The sequence below is a fragment of the Saccoglossus kowalevskii genome, chromosome 15 (assembly GCF_978046115.1).
Source record: "Saccoglossus kowalevskii chromosome 15, keSacKowa6.1, whole genome shotgun sequence".
Lineage (NCBI taxonomy): Eukaryota > Metazoa > Hemichordata > Enteropneusta > Harrimaniidae > Saccoglossus > Saccoglossus kowalevskii.
In genome coordinates, this window is record NC_140655.1 from 27176528 (window position 1) to 27193462 (window position 16935).

The window sequence follows — 16935 nt, forward strand, 5'->3', positions numbered from 1 at the left end:
CTGGTTGCAATTACATATAACATATAAAAACAAGTTTGACTGTATTTAAGTATTTAACGAGATTTAAGCTGGGTATCTTCAGTGGGTCACCATCTACATATTTGCATTCAATAAATGTACCAGTAGAGGGCAGGCTTTTACAGTTAGGTACTGATAAGCTTTTGGTTGCAATTACACGTAACATATGAAAACAAGTTTGACAGTATTTAAGTATTTAACAAGATTTAAGCTGGGTATCTTCAGTGGGTCACCATCTACGTATTTGCATTTAATAAATGTACCAGTAGAGGGCAGGCTTTTACAGTTAAGTATTGATAAGCTTTTGGTTGCAATTACACATAACATATGAAAACAAGTTTGACAGTATTTAAGTATTTAACAAGATTTAAGCTGGGTATCTTCAGTGGGTCACTATCTACGTATTTGCATTCAATAAATGTACCAGTAGAGGGCAGGTTTTTACAGTTAGGGACTGATAAGCTTTTGGTTGCAATTACATATAACATATGAAAACAAGTTTGACAGTATTTAAGTATTTAACAAGATTTAAGCTGGGTATCTTCAGTGGGTCACCATCTACGTATTTGCATTCAATAAATGTACCAGTAGAGGGCAGGCTTTTACAGTTAGGTACTGATAAGCTTTTGGTTGCAATTGCACATAATATGATGAAAACGAGTTTAACAGTATTTAAGTATTTAACGAGATTTAAGCTGGGTACCTTCAGTGGGTCCTGTATTACATCACACTGTGCACATTATACATGTAATTAAACAGATATGAGATCTAGCCTGGGTTCAGTGGATTGCTGTCTTCTTTAGGTTTTAATTACTAGTACCAATAATTGCATTTAGTAAATTCACCTGTAGAGGGCAGTCTAACTTAAGTTTACAGTTACTGATAAGGAAAGTGAATAAAAAAAATAGAATACATTTGTTTCTACCCCTGGTAATAGAGTAAATACTTTATTTTAGCTGGAATTGATTTTTCACTGAAAAGATTTTTTGGGTGTTTTGTATGTAGTTTATTTTCACTGATTTTCGATGAGTTGAATAGGGAAAAAGGTATACTCGCTGGATTTTATTTTCACTGAATCTTAAGCAAAAATAAATCACATGCAAAATTTAAGTATTTTACAGTACAGTACAGCCTACTGCACGTGCTTCTCTACCTTTATATTGTATCCATGCCATATGTGAATAAGGCTACACTGTATATCATAGGATACATTTCCCATATTTGATGTGATGGTTCATATGTATCTAACTCTTTGTTCTTTCAGCTTGAATGTAATGATGTGGTATTATTTTGGAGAATACAAAGAATGCTACAAGTTACTAGTAATGCACTCAGACAACAAATTATGAATACAGAAGGTGAGTTACCATGCCAACATACATTAAATATTGGCGTCATTAAAGTGCCTGTGAAATGCTCACCCACACATTTCCCATTTTGGATTTGTGTTCCACTGAAATAGGCAGTTATTGATTTTTGGTTGAAAATCATTACTTGTATCCGAGTAAATTTGGGATATTTCTCGTGTTGTAGCCACACCCACCTATCCTGAAACAGTTAACTGTTTCCGGCTTTCCGACTTCAGCTGAAGTAAAAGTGCGCCACCAAACGCCAAAATATGAGAGGAAGTCATACTCTTGTACTATACTTTTATAATTCTGTGTTAATGATACTATTAACGATATATATTTTTCGGTCGGCGTTGTTTTTAAAATGTTGTATTTTTGGTGGAAGAGTGTGAGAATTTACATGTTTCCAAACGATCTGGAGGTGTAAAATCAATTAGAAAATGTTGGGATAGACATTCTCCTTATACTGTAGATTCCTACGCGAAACAACTGTCCTATTTTCAAAAGAACAACTTGGATTTAAAGACAAGTACCGAAACACAGTACTACCATTGAAATCCTATTATAAACCACATACCTAATAGTAACCGCACCCCCGATTTCGGCTTCATTGTTAAAGAGTTCTCAACAAAAATTGAAAACATGAAAAGTACTTATTACTAACCGCACCCCCAATTCAACAAGACCGTGACTGACTTTGTTTCAACCAGCTGGTACATTGTTCCTAATCGTATTCATTTGTTTCAGCAACGTGCCTAAAAATATTCACATCTCTTTATTGTTCACTAGTGTTAGGATGTCAAACATGCAGTGAAACTGCTTTTGTTCTTGCGACAACTTTTGTTAAATTCTCCTTATGAATACGTCCACGTGTCGCAAGTTTTTGACAATGAGCTGTTATCACCGAAAAACTGTTAAATGCTTTTTCAATGCTCAGTTTATCTTTCGAAAACAACTAATTCCTTAATTTAAAAAAAAAGTCATGTCGTTTTTCCATGGAAATCAAAGCCAAAAGATCACACGACATTATCGGTAAGTCTCTTCCGGGTTTCGCTCACCATGAGGTCGGTGACCTGTCATTAACATATTTAAATGAACAAGATAATTTGAACACGTGGGCACCATCCAGCATTTTGATTGGTTAATTAGCGACTTGACCTATTTGGTCAAGTAACGTCTCGTGTGCATTCAACCTACATGGCGGATGTCGTATTGCATGGATCGTTTACATGTGACCGAAATAATTCGCTTACGGTGAAACTAAGTTGAATTTTACTTGCATTTGATAACAATTCAACAAATTTATTTTTCGTGCGTTATTATAATCACTACTGAGTAATAATCAACAATTTCAACACTTTGAAAACAAGTAAGTTATTCACTTGTGAGCCGAAGCATGGCCGGATTGCGTTACCGTACCCACGGTACTGTACTTTCTTGTGCTTGTTTTTATTTGAAACTCCTGTCAGAATATATTTTCCGTTACGAAGAAAATTAAAAAAAATAAATGCATATTACACTAAAAATACTGAGTATTTTTTTTTCATGTGAACAGTTTTTTTGTGACGTGACGCTTATCACTCTTCCCTTACATCTAAATTGTAGTTACGCTTATATTCAAAAGATTGTACGGTGTATTGTTTGTTTTGTGCAAGTGATGTGGGAAAAAATGACCACGCCCATTTAGTGATTGCAATATGTACGTAATAGAAACCGCACCCCGAACTTGAGCTGTTGATCCCAATTTTTTATTTGATACATTGTAATATGAACCACGGTTTATAATAGGATTTTAACGGTAACACTTTTTAAAGAACCAGATTCGGACCTGCCTATGTTTACCGCATTGACTTGCAAAGAGTGAAAAGCATCGGTTAAGTATTTCAAATGTTTTGGGAATCTGAATAGCATTTTGTAGAGGCCATGTAGTTCATGTTATGTAAGAGGTAGCAATGATCTGACGCGAAAACCGATACGCCAGTCAAACAGGAAATCACGCAGCACTCACACGCAATTGTTTTTAAAAGTTTCTGAATTGTTTTGTGATTGGTGTTGACTTCACACTTCTGAGATCTTTTCCTGCAATTTGATCTGCGTAAGTGGTCTGTCAATATTTTGCGACCACATATTTTTTAATGCGATGACGTAATTATGTTACTGTAATGTGTCACAATAGGGAGATGTTACTGTAATGTGTCGCAATAGGGAGGTGTTACTGTAATGTGTCACAATAGGGAGATGTTACTGTAATGTGTCACAATAGGGAGGTGTTACTGTTATGTGTCACAATAGGGAGATGTTACTGTAATGTGTCACAATAGGGAGATGTTACTGTAATGTGTCACAATAGGGAGATGTTACTGTAATGTGTCACAATAGGGAAATGTTACTGTAATGTGTCACAATAGGGAAATGTTACTGTAATGTGTCACAATAGGGAGATGTCACTGTAATGTGTCACAATAGGGAGATGTCACTGTAATGTGTCACAATAGGGAGATGTCACTGTAATGTGTCACAATAGGGAGATGTCACTGTAATGTGTCACAATAGGGAGGTGTTACTGTAATGTGTCACAATAGGGAGGTGTTACTGTAATATGATACAATATGGATTCCAGATTCCGAACCTGTCCATGTTTACCGCATTGACTTGCAAAAAGTGAAAAGCATCGGTTAAGTATTTCAAATGTTTTGGGAATCTGAATAGCATTTTGTAGAGGCCATGTAGTTCATGTTATGTAAGAGGTAGCAATGATCTGACGCGAAAACCGATATGCCAGTCAAACAGGAAATCATGCAGCACTCACACGCAATTGTTTTTAAAAGTTTCTGAATTGTTTTGTGATTGGTGTTGACTTCACACTTCTGAGATTTTTTCCTGCAATTTGATCTGCGTAAGTGGTCTGTCAATATTTTGCGACCACATATTTTTTAATGCGATGACGTAATTATGTTACTGTAATGTGTCACAATAGGGAGATGTTACTGTAATGTGTCGCAATAGGGAGGTGTTACTGTAATGTGTCACAATAGGGAGATGTTACTGTAATGTGTCACAATAGGGAGGTGTTACTGTTATGTGTCACAATAGGGAGGTGTTACTGTAATGTGTCACAATAGGGAGATGTTACTGTAATGTGTCACAATAGGGAGATGTTACTGTAATGTGTCACAATAGGGAAATGTTACTGTAATGTGTCACAATAGGGAAATGTTACTGTAATGTGTCACAATAGGGAGATGTCACTGTAATGTGTCACAATAGGGAGGTGTTACTGTAATATGATACGAAATGGAGATGTTACTGTAATGTGTCACAATGGGGAGGTGTTACTGTAATGTGTCACAATAGGGAGGTGTTACTGTAATGTATCGCAATAGAGGTGTTACTGTAATGTGTCACAATAGGGAGGTGTTACTGTTATGTGTCACAATAGGGAGATGTTACTGTAATGTGTCGCAATAGGGAGGTGTTACTGTAATGTGTCACAATAGGGAGATGTTACTGTAATGTGTCACAATAGGGAGGTGTTACTGTAATGTGTCACAATAGGGAGGTGTTACTGTAATGTGTCACAATAGGGAGATGTTACTGTAATGTGTCACAATAGGGAAATGTTACTGTAATGTGTCACAATAGGGAGATGTCACTGTAATGTGTCACAATAGGGAGGTGTTACTGTAATATGATACAAAATGGAGATGTTACTGTAATGTGTCACAATGGGGAGGTGTTACTGTAATGTGTAGCAATAGGGAGGTGTTACTGTAATGTGTAGCAATAGGGAGGTGTTACTGTAATGTGTCACAATAGGGAGGTGTTACTGTAATATGATACAATAGAGAGATGTTACTGTAATGTGTCACAATAGGGAGATGTTACTGTAATGTGTCACAATAGGGAGGTGTTACTGTAATGTGTCACAATAGAGGTGTTACTGTAATGTGTCACAATAGAGAGATGTTACTGTAATGTGTCACACTAAGGAGATGTTACTGTAATGTGTCACAATAGGGAGATGTTACTGTAATGTGTCACAATAGGGAGATGTTACTGTAATGTGTCACAATAGGGAAATGTTACTGTAATGTGTCACAATAGAGAGATGTTACTGTAATGTGTCACACTAGGGAGATGTTACTGTCATGTGTCACACTAGGGAGATGTTACTGTAATATGATACAAAATGGAGGTGTTACTGTAATGTGTAGCAATAGGGAGGTGTTACTGTAATGTGTCACAATAGGGAGGTGTTACTGTAATATGATACATTAGGGAGATGTTACTGTAATGTGTCACAATAGGGAGATGTTACTGTAATGTGTCACAATAGGGAGGTGTCACTGTAATCTGTCACAATAGGGAGGTGTTACTGTAATGTGTCGCAATAGAGGTGTTACTGTAATGTGTCACAATAGAGGTGTTACTGTAATGTGTCACAATAGGGGATGTTACTGTAATGTGTCACAATAGAGAGATGTTACTGTAATGTGTCACACTAGGGAGATGTTACTGTAATGTGTCACACTAGGGAAATGTTACTGTAATGTGTCACAATAGGGAAATGTTACTGTAATGTGTCACAATAGGGAAATGTTACTGTAATGTGTCACAATAGAGAGATGTTACTGTAATGTGTCACACTAGGGAGATGTTACTGTAATATGATACAAAATGGAGATGTTACTGTAATATGATACAAAATGGAGATGTTTCTGTAATGTGTCACAATGGGGAGGTGTTTCTGTAATGTGTCACAATGGGGAGGTGTTACTGTAATGTGTAGCAATAGGGAGGTGTTACTGTAATGTGTCACAATAGGGAGGTGTTACTGTAATATGATACAATAGGGAGATGTTACTGTAATGTGTCACAATAGGGAGATGTTACTGTAATGTGTCACAATAGGGAGGTGTCACTGTAATCTGTCGCAATAGGGAGGTGTTACTGTAATGTGTCGCAATAGAGGTGTTACTGTAATGTGTCGCAATAGAGGTGTTACTGTAATGTGTCACAATAGGGGGATGTTACTGTAATGTGTCACAATAGGGGGATGTTACTGTAATGTGTCACAATAGAGAGATGTTACTGTAATGTGTCACAATAGGGAGATATTACTGTAATGTGTCACAATAGGGAGATGTTACTGTAATGTGTCACAATAGGGAGATGTAACTGTAATGTGTCACAATAGGAAGGTGTTACTGTAATGTGTCACAATAGGGAGGTGTTACTGTAATGTGTCACAATGGAGAGGTGTTACCTTAATGTGGCACAATAGGGAGGTGTTACTGTGATGTGTCACAATAGGGAGATTTCACTTTAATGTGTCACAATAGAGAGATGTTCCCATAATGTGTCACAAGAGAGAGATGTCCCCATAATGTGTCACAATAGGGAGACTTTACCATGATGTGTCACAAGAGGGCACTGTCACAGTAATGTGTCACAATAGGGAGATGTCATCATAATGTGTCACAATAGGGAGATGTCATCATAATGTGTCGAGAGAGGAAGTTGTCCCCATGATGTATCACAATAGGGAATTGACAATACAATGTGCCACAATAAAGAGTTGCTACTATGATGTCACAAAATGAGCTGTCACCATGATGTAACAAAAGGAAGATGTCACTATACTATGTCTATATGTCACTAGAAGAGGTTGTTGCTAGGGTCGTCATCACTTTAAGCCATTTTTTTTGCTTTGTTCACAGCCCGAAGACTTGAAATGGAAGTTAAACAAGTATTAGAAGAGTACTCTGAAGAAAAAGATATTAAAACCAGACTACTGCAGGGAAGAAGAGTAGAATTAGCAGAAGAACTCAGTAAGATTCTCACATTTACTCAGTCAGTGTATGTATGTGTACATCATGTGTGAGTGTGTATGCGTGTGAGTGTGTCTTTGCTTATTACATTCCTGTCAAAATTTATATTTGATACTTCAATTTTGTTTTTTCTGCAAATGTTGTATGTGACAATGTATAATGTTACAATATTATTTATCAGTATCAACCTTTTCACCACCAGACCCAAATTTTTCCGAGCCTTTTTTTTTATATTCTTCAGTAGACACAATTTGAGTCAATTTTTAATTTTTACTCAAAATATGTGGCTTATTTTTGTCCCAATCTTCTGAAGGAAAGCGCTGACTAAAAATGGGACTATTTTGTGAATTTGTGATGAAAAGAGGAAACTGGTGACGAAAAGGTTAAATGAAGATATCATGCTTTGACAAGAATTGTTGAGTGCAAGTTTATGTGTAACAGAGCTTTGAATGACTGGAGTCTATGTCTGGTGTTATTCTACTTAAAATAAGGAATGTCTTCACATTGGTAGTTTCAACATTGCCCTCAGTTGAACAATGGAATCATTCATATCAAATTGAATGTAGCTGGAATAATCATACTTTAATAACTGCTGTTTTATCTCCATGTTCCCTCAAATACCTTATCTGTTTATGTATACTTTGTTGTTTTGTAAGCAGAAATTGTATAGCTATTATCATATATCAGTGGTTTCAGCTTAGCCCCCTCTAGAGGCTTTATGGCAGAAACTTTTGTTTTTTCTTTGAGTGAATATGTATGTTAAAATGTAAAGTTTCAACAGTTAAATATCTAACAGAACAATCTTCACTTTGAAGCCTGTTTAGGTCATCAAGGTTTTCTTCTGATTGTTGAGTGTTCTCAGAATGGAAAAGTGAAGGAGTTATGATATTTGTTTGAACATATTGCTGAAAGTGATTTTTTTGTGTTAGTCATTTTACATGTGTACTCAGTACAGTTCTCTGATAAAGACAAAGGGTTCTTTAAACATCATGAAGGGAAATTATCGTAAATAGCCTTAAGGTAAATTCATTTTATTTCTTTCATTGGCAATATGCAATTTGTTACTGTTTTATCTGTCCAAGCATTAGATTGGGTTCCAGATGGTCCAGAGTTGCATGCCATTGCCACAGACTTTCTTGCATAGTTAGGTTGATTTCTATACTTACCATTGCCAATGGCTTTCTTGCATAGTTAGTTAGATAGGTATATATGCCTATCTACCATTGCCAAAGGTTTTCTTGCATAGTTAGGTAGATAGGTCTACATGCTTATCTACCATTGCCAATGGCTTTCTTGCATAGTTAGGTCTACATGCTTATTTACCATTGCCAAATGCTTTCTTGCATAGTTAGGTATATAGGTATACATGTACATCTACCATTGCCAATGGCTTTCTTTCTTAGTTAGGTAGGTAGATAGGTATACATGCTTATTTACCATTGCCAAATGCTTTCTTGCATAGTTAGGTAGATAGGTATACATGCTTATTTACCATTGCCAAATGCTTTCTTGCATAGTTAGGTATATAGGTATACATGTACATCTACCATTGCCAATGGCTTTCTTTCTTAGTTAGGTAGATAGGTATACATGCTTATTTACCATTGCCAAATGCTTTCTTGCATAGTTAGGTAGATAGGTATACATGCTTATTTACCATTGCCAAATGCTTTCTTGCATAGTTAGGTATATAGGTATACATGTACATCTACCATTGCCAATGGCTTTCTTGCATAGTTAGGTAGATAGGTAAACATGCTTACATGTATCTACCATTGCCAATGGCTTTCTTGCTTAGTTAGGTGGATAGGTATACATGTCGATCTACCATTGCCAATGGCTTTCTTACATAGTTAGGTAGATAGATATACATGCAGAATCACCATTGCCAATGGTTTTTTTGCATTGTTAGGTAGATTACTATGCATACCACTGCCATAGACTATTTTACATAGGTAGGTTTTATATACACTTTATATCTGTAAATCTATCTACTCTTTCTACCTACCAAGTATGTTCCAGAGTACATAATATTGTGGAATCAGCACTCCATGTCTTAGAAGATTTTGAGTATTATTATGTACTTATTTCATACTTAACTCATAATTTGTTCAATAGTTTCACCCCAAGTGCTTAAACTATATACAAGGAAAGTCACAAGCTTCACAACCATGTGTTGATTTTTATATACCATATTTGCTCTATTAGAAGCGCATCTCCAATAGAAACACATATAAACCAAAAATCACATTGGCTGTATATATAACATCATTCAAATATGACTTATTTTTACCGTAGTAATTTGTGTAAGTAGATGTGTATTAATAGAGCAATTATAGTAGTCACATTATACATGTGAAATCAATTCAATTCTGTGAGGCTTTTCAATTAAACACAACTGCGTACACAGTCTTCACATGCCAGGGCTTGTTGTTAACTTTTAAACTCAACTTGTACAAAATATTTTGCTTATTTATTTGCCCGGTACTAGTCTGTTAACGCAAGTTAGTTACTATACAGATACAGTTTTTCTTTTCCCAGGCTATAGGACTACCCTTAGTGTCAAGCCCTGAACTTAACCATTGCTTAGGACTATTAGACATGTCAAGGTTTTGCCCTTTTCATTGACTTTCTCAATCCAGCTGCACCAATTTAATTTTCCTATGTGTGGTTTTCACTCTTGTAAACCTCAGTCTCCAAAGGCATGTATTATTTGCAAACATCCTGTTTTCTTTTTATATCCAAGTTAATCTTGCATTTAGTTAGTATTCCCTTCAGGATGAGTTCCACAGACCCCGACACAAAACCAGAAGGCCATCTTATTGATTTCATCTTACATTGCTTTACAGTTGATTATGAGTGTATAAGCTTTAGTTGCCTTGACAACTCGCGCCATTCAAGCTAGATTAGAATTTAACTTTCCGTATCAATGATAATTTCCTTGGATAGCTGTTTCTCGATAGTCAATACAAACAATACATCATCATTTGTTTAGTTACAATGCAACAAGGCCAAGACATTGACATTTTCATTTTGTCCTGAATATGACTTTATAAGATGCAATCTTTACAACTGGCGTGTATTTGATCCTTTATTGTATTGTTTTTACCTCACTTTGTTAATCTTTTGCTTTTAGTTGGCTGTGATGATGTTGTATGTCTGGCTTAGTTTTGATATCTGAATAACAAGCAAAAAACAACTAAGTCTCAGATTATGTTACATACTGTCTTACTTATCTTTGTTAGTCTTTGTATTCATCATCAAGCACCCACTTGATTATGGTGTCTCCAATTCTGGCTGAGACTGTTTAACAGGGCAGATCAAAAAACTATGTCACCACAGTGTCACGTCACATACTACCAAACTTTTTTCACTGTGCCTGGAGGTTGTCAGGAGCATTCTGGTTTATATACAGCTTGATAGCTATGGATTATGGTCAGGGGTTTTTCTAGAAAATATGAACAAGAGGGAGCACACACAGGCGATCGACCTGGAAACGCCATATCAGAAGGTTTCTGCGCCGTTTTAATGGTGTATCTATTGCCATTGAAATAGAGTAATTTTAATGTATTTGGTGTCCAGACACATTGTCAGCTGGTGTTGCTGGGAAGTTTTCACGGAGAAAACAATTTTGTACGGCATCACAGAAGTGTGCGACTCAAGAAATATATTTATGGCTTGAAAGCTCAATGGACAATTCGGTAAGAGGGTGCCAGTTGAGAGTATCAGGGCGCTGCGCCCCTGTTCCCCTGTTTAGAAAAACCCCTGATAGTAAAAATCGTTCATTTCGGGAAGCTCACAAACAAGCAGAATTGCTATACAGCGTACACTAACCATTCGTGTGAAATAGAACACCGTTGCATCCATAAAATTAGCTTCTGAGGCACATACATTAATATACATTTATTCAATGTTATTTCAGCAATAGTTCTACTGTCAGCACTTGTACGTGATATGTACGTAATATGTATGTGCCTGCAAAAATAATATCATGGGACTATATACAGTTATTGTTCTGATTCATATACTAAAAAATAAGGCATAATATCTGCCACAATACCTCCAAGCTATCCCATCTGAACCTGAATATAGATAGTTTTGAGTATCTGTTGTTGGAAAAGCATTGTAAGTGTGAATCTGTACAATGTAATTTGTCAAGGGGCAGGACAGGTCCTCCTCCTACCCGCTAAAACTTAATCAAAGTTCTGTGCATTGACTGGTGAGCTTGTACTTGTCCTCCTTTTCATGTTGACTTTCTATAGCTGTACCTTAGACATGAAAAGGTGTAATCAGATAGAAATCTATTATGAAAGGACTACTATGTAATTGTTTCTGGGTGATTCTGGCAGTGAGCCATTAGCAGACATCTCTAGTCTATTGGGAAGGTACTCTTACACATCAACAGCCGTTCAACTCACTGATTCATAAGAAATATATTTGCCCACGGAAGCAAATAGGAAACATTTGTCAAAGCTTTCTCAGGCGTTTTTTCCAGTGATTCTTTAATTTGATTGATTAAATAGATTACAGTGGTTTTTAAAATTATATAATTAAATGCAATGTGTTACCACTTAGCAGTCACTCAACTGAACTCCTTTGGTCAATGCCGGCAGGAAATTCACATTGTGGATTCTAGGTGAGAGAACGTCAACAGTGATAATAGAAATGACTGACAGTAGAAAGAAATGCATGGTGTTGAATACAAAGTATGAAGTAGTTTTAAAGTACCTGCTAGAGTTATTTGAGTAAATAAATAAATTAATCAAACCACAAATCTTCTATGAATTCGCACTTCAAAGTAACTGGTGTTAATCACTAATTCAAAATGAAAATTAGGAATGTCATGCTTTACATCATTAATTCTCTTTTAATATTCACTTTATCACAGTTATGATAACACTCCATTTTGTTATTACTACACTTCACAGATACTGAAACTTAATTTTCACACAAGACAGTCATAAAGTCACTGCAAACACAACAAATTCACAAAATATTGTTGTTTTGTCTTATCTCCTTTTTCATTATACTCTGTCTGTATGGGGTTTAGATGTCTTAGTAGCCAACAATATTTTGATAGTGTTAGAGAATTGAACAATTGACTTTTCTTATCAATGAAAACTTGTTTAGACAGTTGTTTAAAAGAAGTCACCAGAAAATCCTTTATTTCTATGGCATCACAAAGCAACAAAGCTAAAGCGTTAAATCTATCTTAATGTCTGATTTACAGCAATTGCATTTTACTGTTCAAGTCTTGATCTGACTTGAATACAGATAGTTGATCTCTCATCTTCACAACAATCGTTATTTTTTTAATAAGTGCATGACTATTGGTTAGATTGTGTTTTCGTGGTTAGTGTAAATCTCTACAGAGATTGTGTACAATTCATGATGTATGTGGATTATAAACACCAGTGTAAAAAAGAGTTTGTACAGAGAGGAGATAGAGGGAATCGTTCTATTGTGTTGTATGTTTTTATTAAGAAGGATTCAAAATCCAGCTGATTTTCCAATTTCTGGCTCTGTTGCCATGGTTTTCTAGTAAGTCTAGTGTACTATGAATTTGAGCTTTATTTCTTTCACAGAGAAAATGATGTGCTAATTAAAACTGTTCAGACTTAGAACACACTTCCGGTGTATTCCTTTATTCAAAGTAAAGCAGGTAAAATAATTTAATGAAATAACTCTTGTACAAACAAACTGTACATTGTCTTGACTACCTGTAAGGTTGAAGCCCACCAATCGTTTCTATGTGCCACACCCCTTTTCCTCTCCAGGGAAACAGGATTATAGAATCAGTAAATCGCTCCCAGATGCTCTATTGTGCTTGGGAACATGTATGGTAATGAATGTTGGTGTTGGATTGATTCATCTCATTGTGTTCCTACCTTACTCTCTTTTTACTCTTCTAAACTCATTTCACTTGCCATGGATCTGATTACTAGTACTAGATTTTTTTCATACCTTCAACTTAGTAGTTCTGTTTCTATCCTGAAAAATTCTTAAATTCTGTTTGAAGTAGTGTTCTTTTCCACCTGTTGGCCATGTTCTTCATCCACAGGTTTATACTGTAAAATACTTTATTTTAGCTGGAATTAATTTTCGCTAAAAAGACTTTTTGGGTGTTTTGTATGGAATTTATGTTCACTGATTTTTCACCAGTTGAATGTAAAATATAGGAAAAAAAGGTATATTCGCTGGATTTTATTTTCACTGAATCATCCCTTCAGCGAAAATAGTGAAAATTAATTCCAAGCGAAAATACAGAATTTTACAGTATTTTATTTCGTATGATAAAAATGATTACCGGTATACAATTCGTAACGTGATACTACTATTTGTGCACTAAAATAGTGAACAAATACCGTAAAATCTGTATTAGAAGCCGCATCCCTAATAGAAGTCGCACCCATTCTTTTTGAAAAATTGAGAACCAAAAAATCATCATTTCTCATATGTGTAGATGCTCTAATAGAAGCCGCATCCCCTCTATTGCATTGTACCATTTTAATAGAAGCCGCGGTTTCTAATACAGATTTTACAGTATAATGTTTTATAATATTGAATTTTCTTCCAATGTATTAAACTATCAATAATATTTAGATTAATCTCAGTTGACTTGGATATCAAGTATTCATCCTTGGTGCAAAGTGTGAAAAAACCAATGAATAATATGTTAAAAACTTTTAAGAAATGATACCCTTCTTTCTTTTCCTATAATCTGGGTTTCCGCTCATGGTAAAATACAGAAGTGCTTCTATATTAACAGCACATTTAAACTAAATATTGCGTTTATTTTATGCTGGTTCACTAAAATATGCCTTATTTTGTCCATAGACAACTCACATCTGTCATTTACGTATGTTGCACTGCTCACAGAGCAAATATCGAATGGTACTATGACATAAACAAGTTCATAATTTATGTTAGACTTTGATGTTATCTGAATTTTATTCTCAATGATTCAACCGAAATTAAAGGATTCCACAATATGGTGACATAAGCATATGTGTTCCTTTATACGCAGTATATCATGTATCTGCACTAAAACTGTACTTGCATTTTGCTCTTTAAGTTATTTATACTTTTGATGAATTTAACCAGCGGGATGTCTGCTAGAATGATTATTCATTTTATTCAAAGGTCCTTCATGTGTGGCTCTAATTTCATTCACCTTTCGAATTATTTGTTACATGGGTGGAGACTTTGTTGGTGTATCTCCTTCAACTTGGCCACTCCCATTACCGCCTTTGCACGTCTCTATACTCCCAGTAATCAGTAGCTTAACTCCTCCCATCATGCTCTGCAGTCAATCTTTACATTGAAGCTGTGAAAAATAAATCACTTTGACAAGAATTTATTAAGAAATTGTGACTACTGATAATTCTTGATTTCTTCTATGATAAACTCAGTAAATGCTTTTACAATTCCACCTCAAAAGTCTTTCCTAGGTGAAGTTTGAGTCGGTGCGCAGTGCATCGTTATTGCTAATTCACACCAACCAAGAATGCATGTCTTTTCTTGAAACTTGCCACATATAATCACACCATGCTGTAGTGTAACACATTGCATATTACACATTTTACTAAATTTTTCTTTCACCCTATAAATATATTTCCCTTTCAATTCTAAAAAACTCACAGAATTTTGTCGCAGCACTGCATCTCAGCAATTCTCTGTAGTTTAGAATATTTAAATGCACTCCCGTTTGCTTTATACTTGAGCTCTTCTGTACTTCATTTCAAGCTTTCTAACTTAAAAACTACTTGTTTGATTCAACAGGTGTTTTTCCATTCAACTGCGTGATTTCGCGAGTTGTGTGAAAGATGCACGCTGAACTAATCGTACAGTGTAGCTCACATTGAAAGGCCAATCTTTGACAGGTGAACAGAAAATGGTCTATTAAAACTTCAGAGATTTTGTTGTTAAAATCACATTGCTAAAAAATCTTCTAAAGAAGTGATCTACCATATTACCATATGCCTGATAACTGGATTTAACACACTTGTATATTAGGATCTTGATATGAGAACTATCCAATAAAAATACTAATTTTAACTGTCATTTGGACTTATTTTGTAAACATAAATTCCTTTGACTTGTTTCTGCACCTGACCTGCTCATCAAGTGCTTCCATCCATTTATTTTACATTGGAATGTGTCATTTTCTTGCATAATAAATTGTAAAAATTACTTCCTGGTGTGTAATTAAGAAAAAAAAGACATTAATTAAAACCTATCATCCTGTTTTTTTGTTTTCAAATGAAGCTTTTGTGATTATGGTCGGCTTCTAGCTACGTAATGAAAGTCAGATGAATTCTCTCCTTTAGAAGTTGACTAAGTTGTCTGCCAGTTTCTAGCTAATTTGCATTATAATAAATTGCTGTAGGAATCAGGCTTTCATGAGCTGTGCTGGGAGACATAATGTCTGAGGGTCATTTGGTAGTTGTGTAAAATTGACTTTTTTTTTTGAACTAATTTGCTGAGAAAGGTATGGAAGTTATTATATTGGATAAATCTCTAATTTCAACCAAATGTGTTATATAATATGGTTCATGCACTGAGTAATGTGGCTAACAGTTTTTACCGGTACATTGTTATAAGCTGTACAATGAATGTAGACAAAATGTATTAACCTTTTTGGCGAATAGTAGTAGCTATGTGGGTTCTCTGTGTGTGAAGAAAGTGTACCTACATGTACTAACATATGAAAGTATTACAAGTCCTCTTTTAGAAGCACTGTTCAACTAGACATGTCAGGAAATTTTAGCAAACCAGGTTAATTGTACAGTTATGTGTTTATGCTTCTTTAATTTTACAACATTAACTATATATTAAATATTAAAATCCACTTATTAGGTTGTCTGCAGTATGCATTGAAGACCAGTACAAAGTTCATTTGTTTTTGCAGCAGTGTGGCTGCAGGCATAAAATGCACAATTGTTAGTTACGTGACTGTAACTACAACAGGTGACAGCATCTTACAAAAAAAAAAATTCTGAACATTCTTCAAGTTTTCTGTTTTAACTCCAAAGACTATGAAAGCTAGCACTAATTAATACACTTTAAAATGTATAAGTGTGACATTTTGACTGTAATTAAAAATTATACCAAACATGGAGATCGTTCTCACTCTCCACACCTCCAACAATTCTTTTGTATAACTTGGATTGAATGTCTCTTTTTTTTTGTTTTTTTAAGTAACGTGTCAACTACCATTGTTCCAACTTCCCTCAGATAATTGCATTAAAGTTACCCTGGTGATAAAAACTTTTTAAATGTAGTTTGGCAGGTTCAAAAGTCTCCAGAGTTCTTCTAGAGAATCTAGTATGTATTTTCTTTTATATATATTTGTGTGGTTTTGAAATGTGTCAATGATGTACTGTTTGTGAGTGTGTAGTGGTTGGTAATCTTTCATAGCTGTGCTTTGTTTTTTGGTTGTGCAGTTATGGAAGCTAAACAAATCTTGGTGTATTAGTTTAGTTAGCAAGGCTTGATTCTAAATTAAACTATTTTTTTTCATTTTTGTTGTTGTATTTTTTGATCTTTCAAATACTGGGCCTAAATGGCTCTTGTGTTGTCAAATGAATACACAAGGGATGACACATAAACAGTTCCTAGACAGCTGGAAAATGAAGTTTTCATGACAGTGGAAATTCAAGGTGATACTGCATAGCTACAATTACAGCCAGTTTCTGCTTGATGGAAAGATATCAATGCATATCAAACTACTTGAG

At 35.1% G+C, this 16935-nt stretch overlaps 1 protein-coding gene across 2 annotated transcripts in view; it reads left to right on the forward strand.

Moving 5' to 3' along the window:
- Positions 1-16935, forward strand: part of LOC102801627 (dynamin-like GTPase OPA1, mitochondrial) — a 149966-nt gene that overhangs the window by 41181 nt on the left and 91850 nt on the right. For both annotated transcript variants that reach the window (XM_085490652.1, XM_085490653.1), the window contains 2 exons: positions 1283-1376; positions 7088-7198. In XM_085490652.1, the coding sequence (XP_085346778.1) occupies positions 1283-1376; positions 7088-7198 (205 nt within the window). The remainder of the gene's footprint in view (positions 1-1282; positions 1377-7087; positions 7199-16935) is intronic.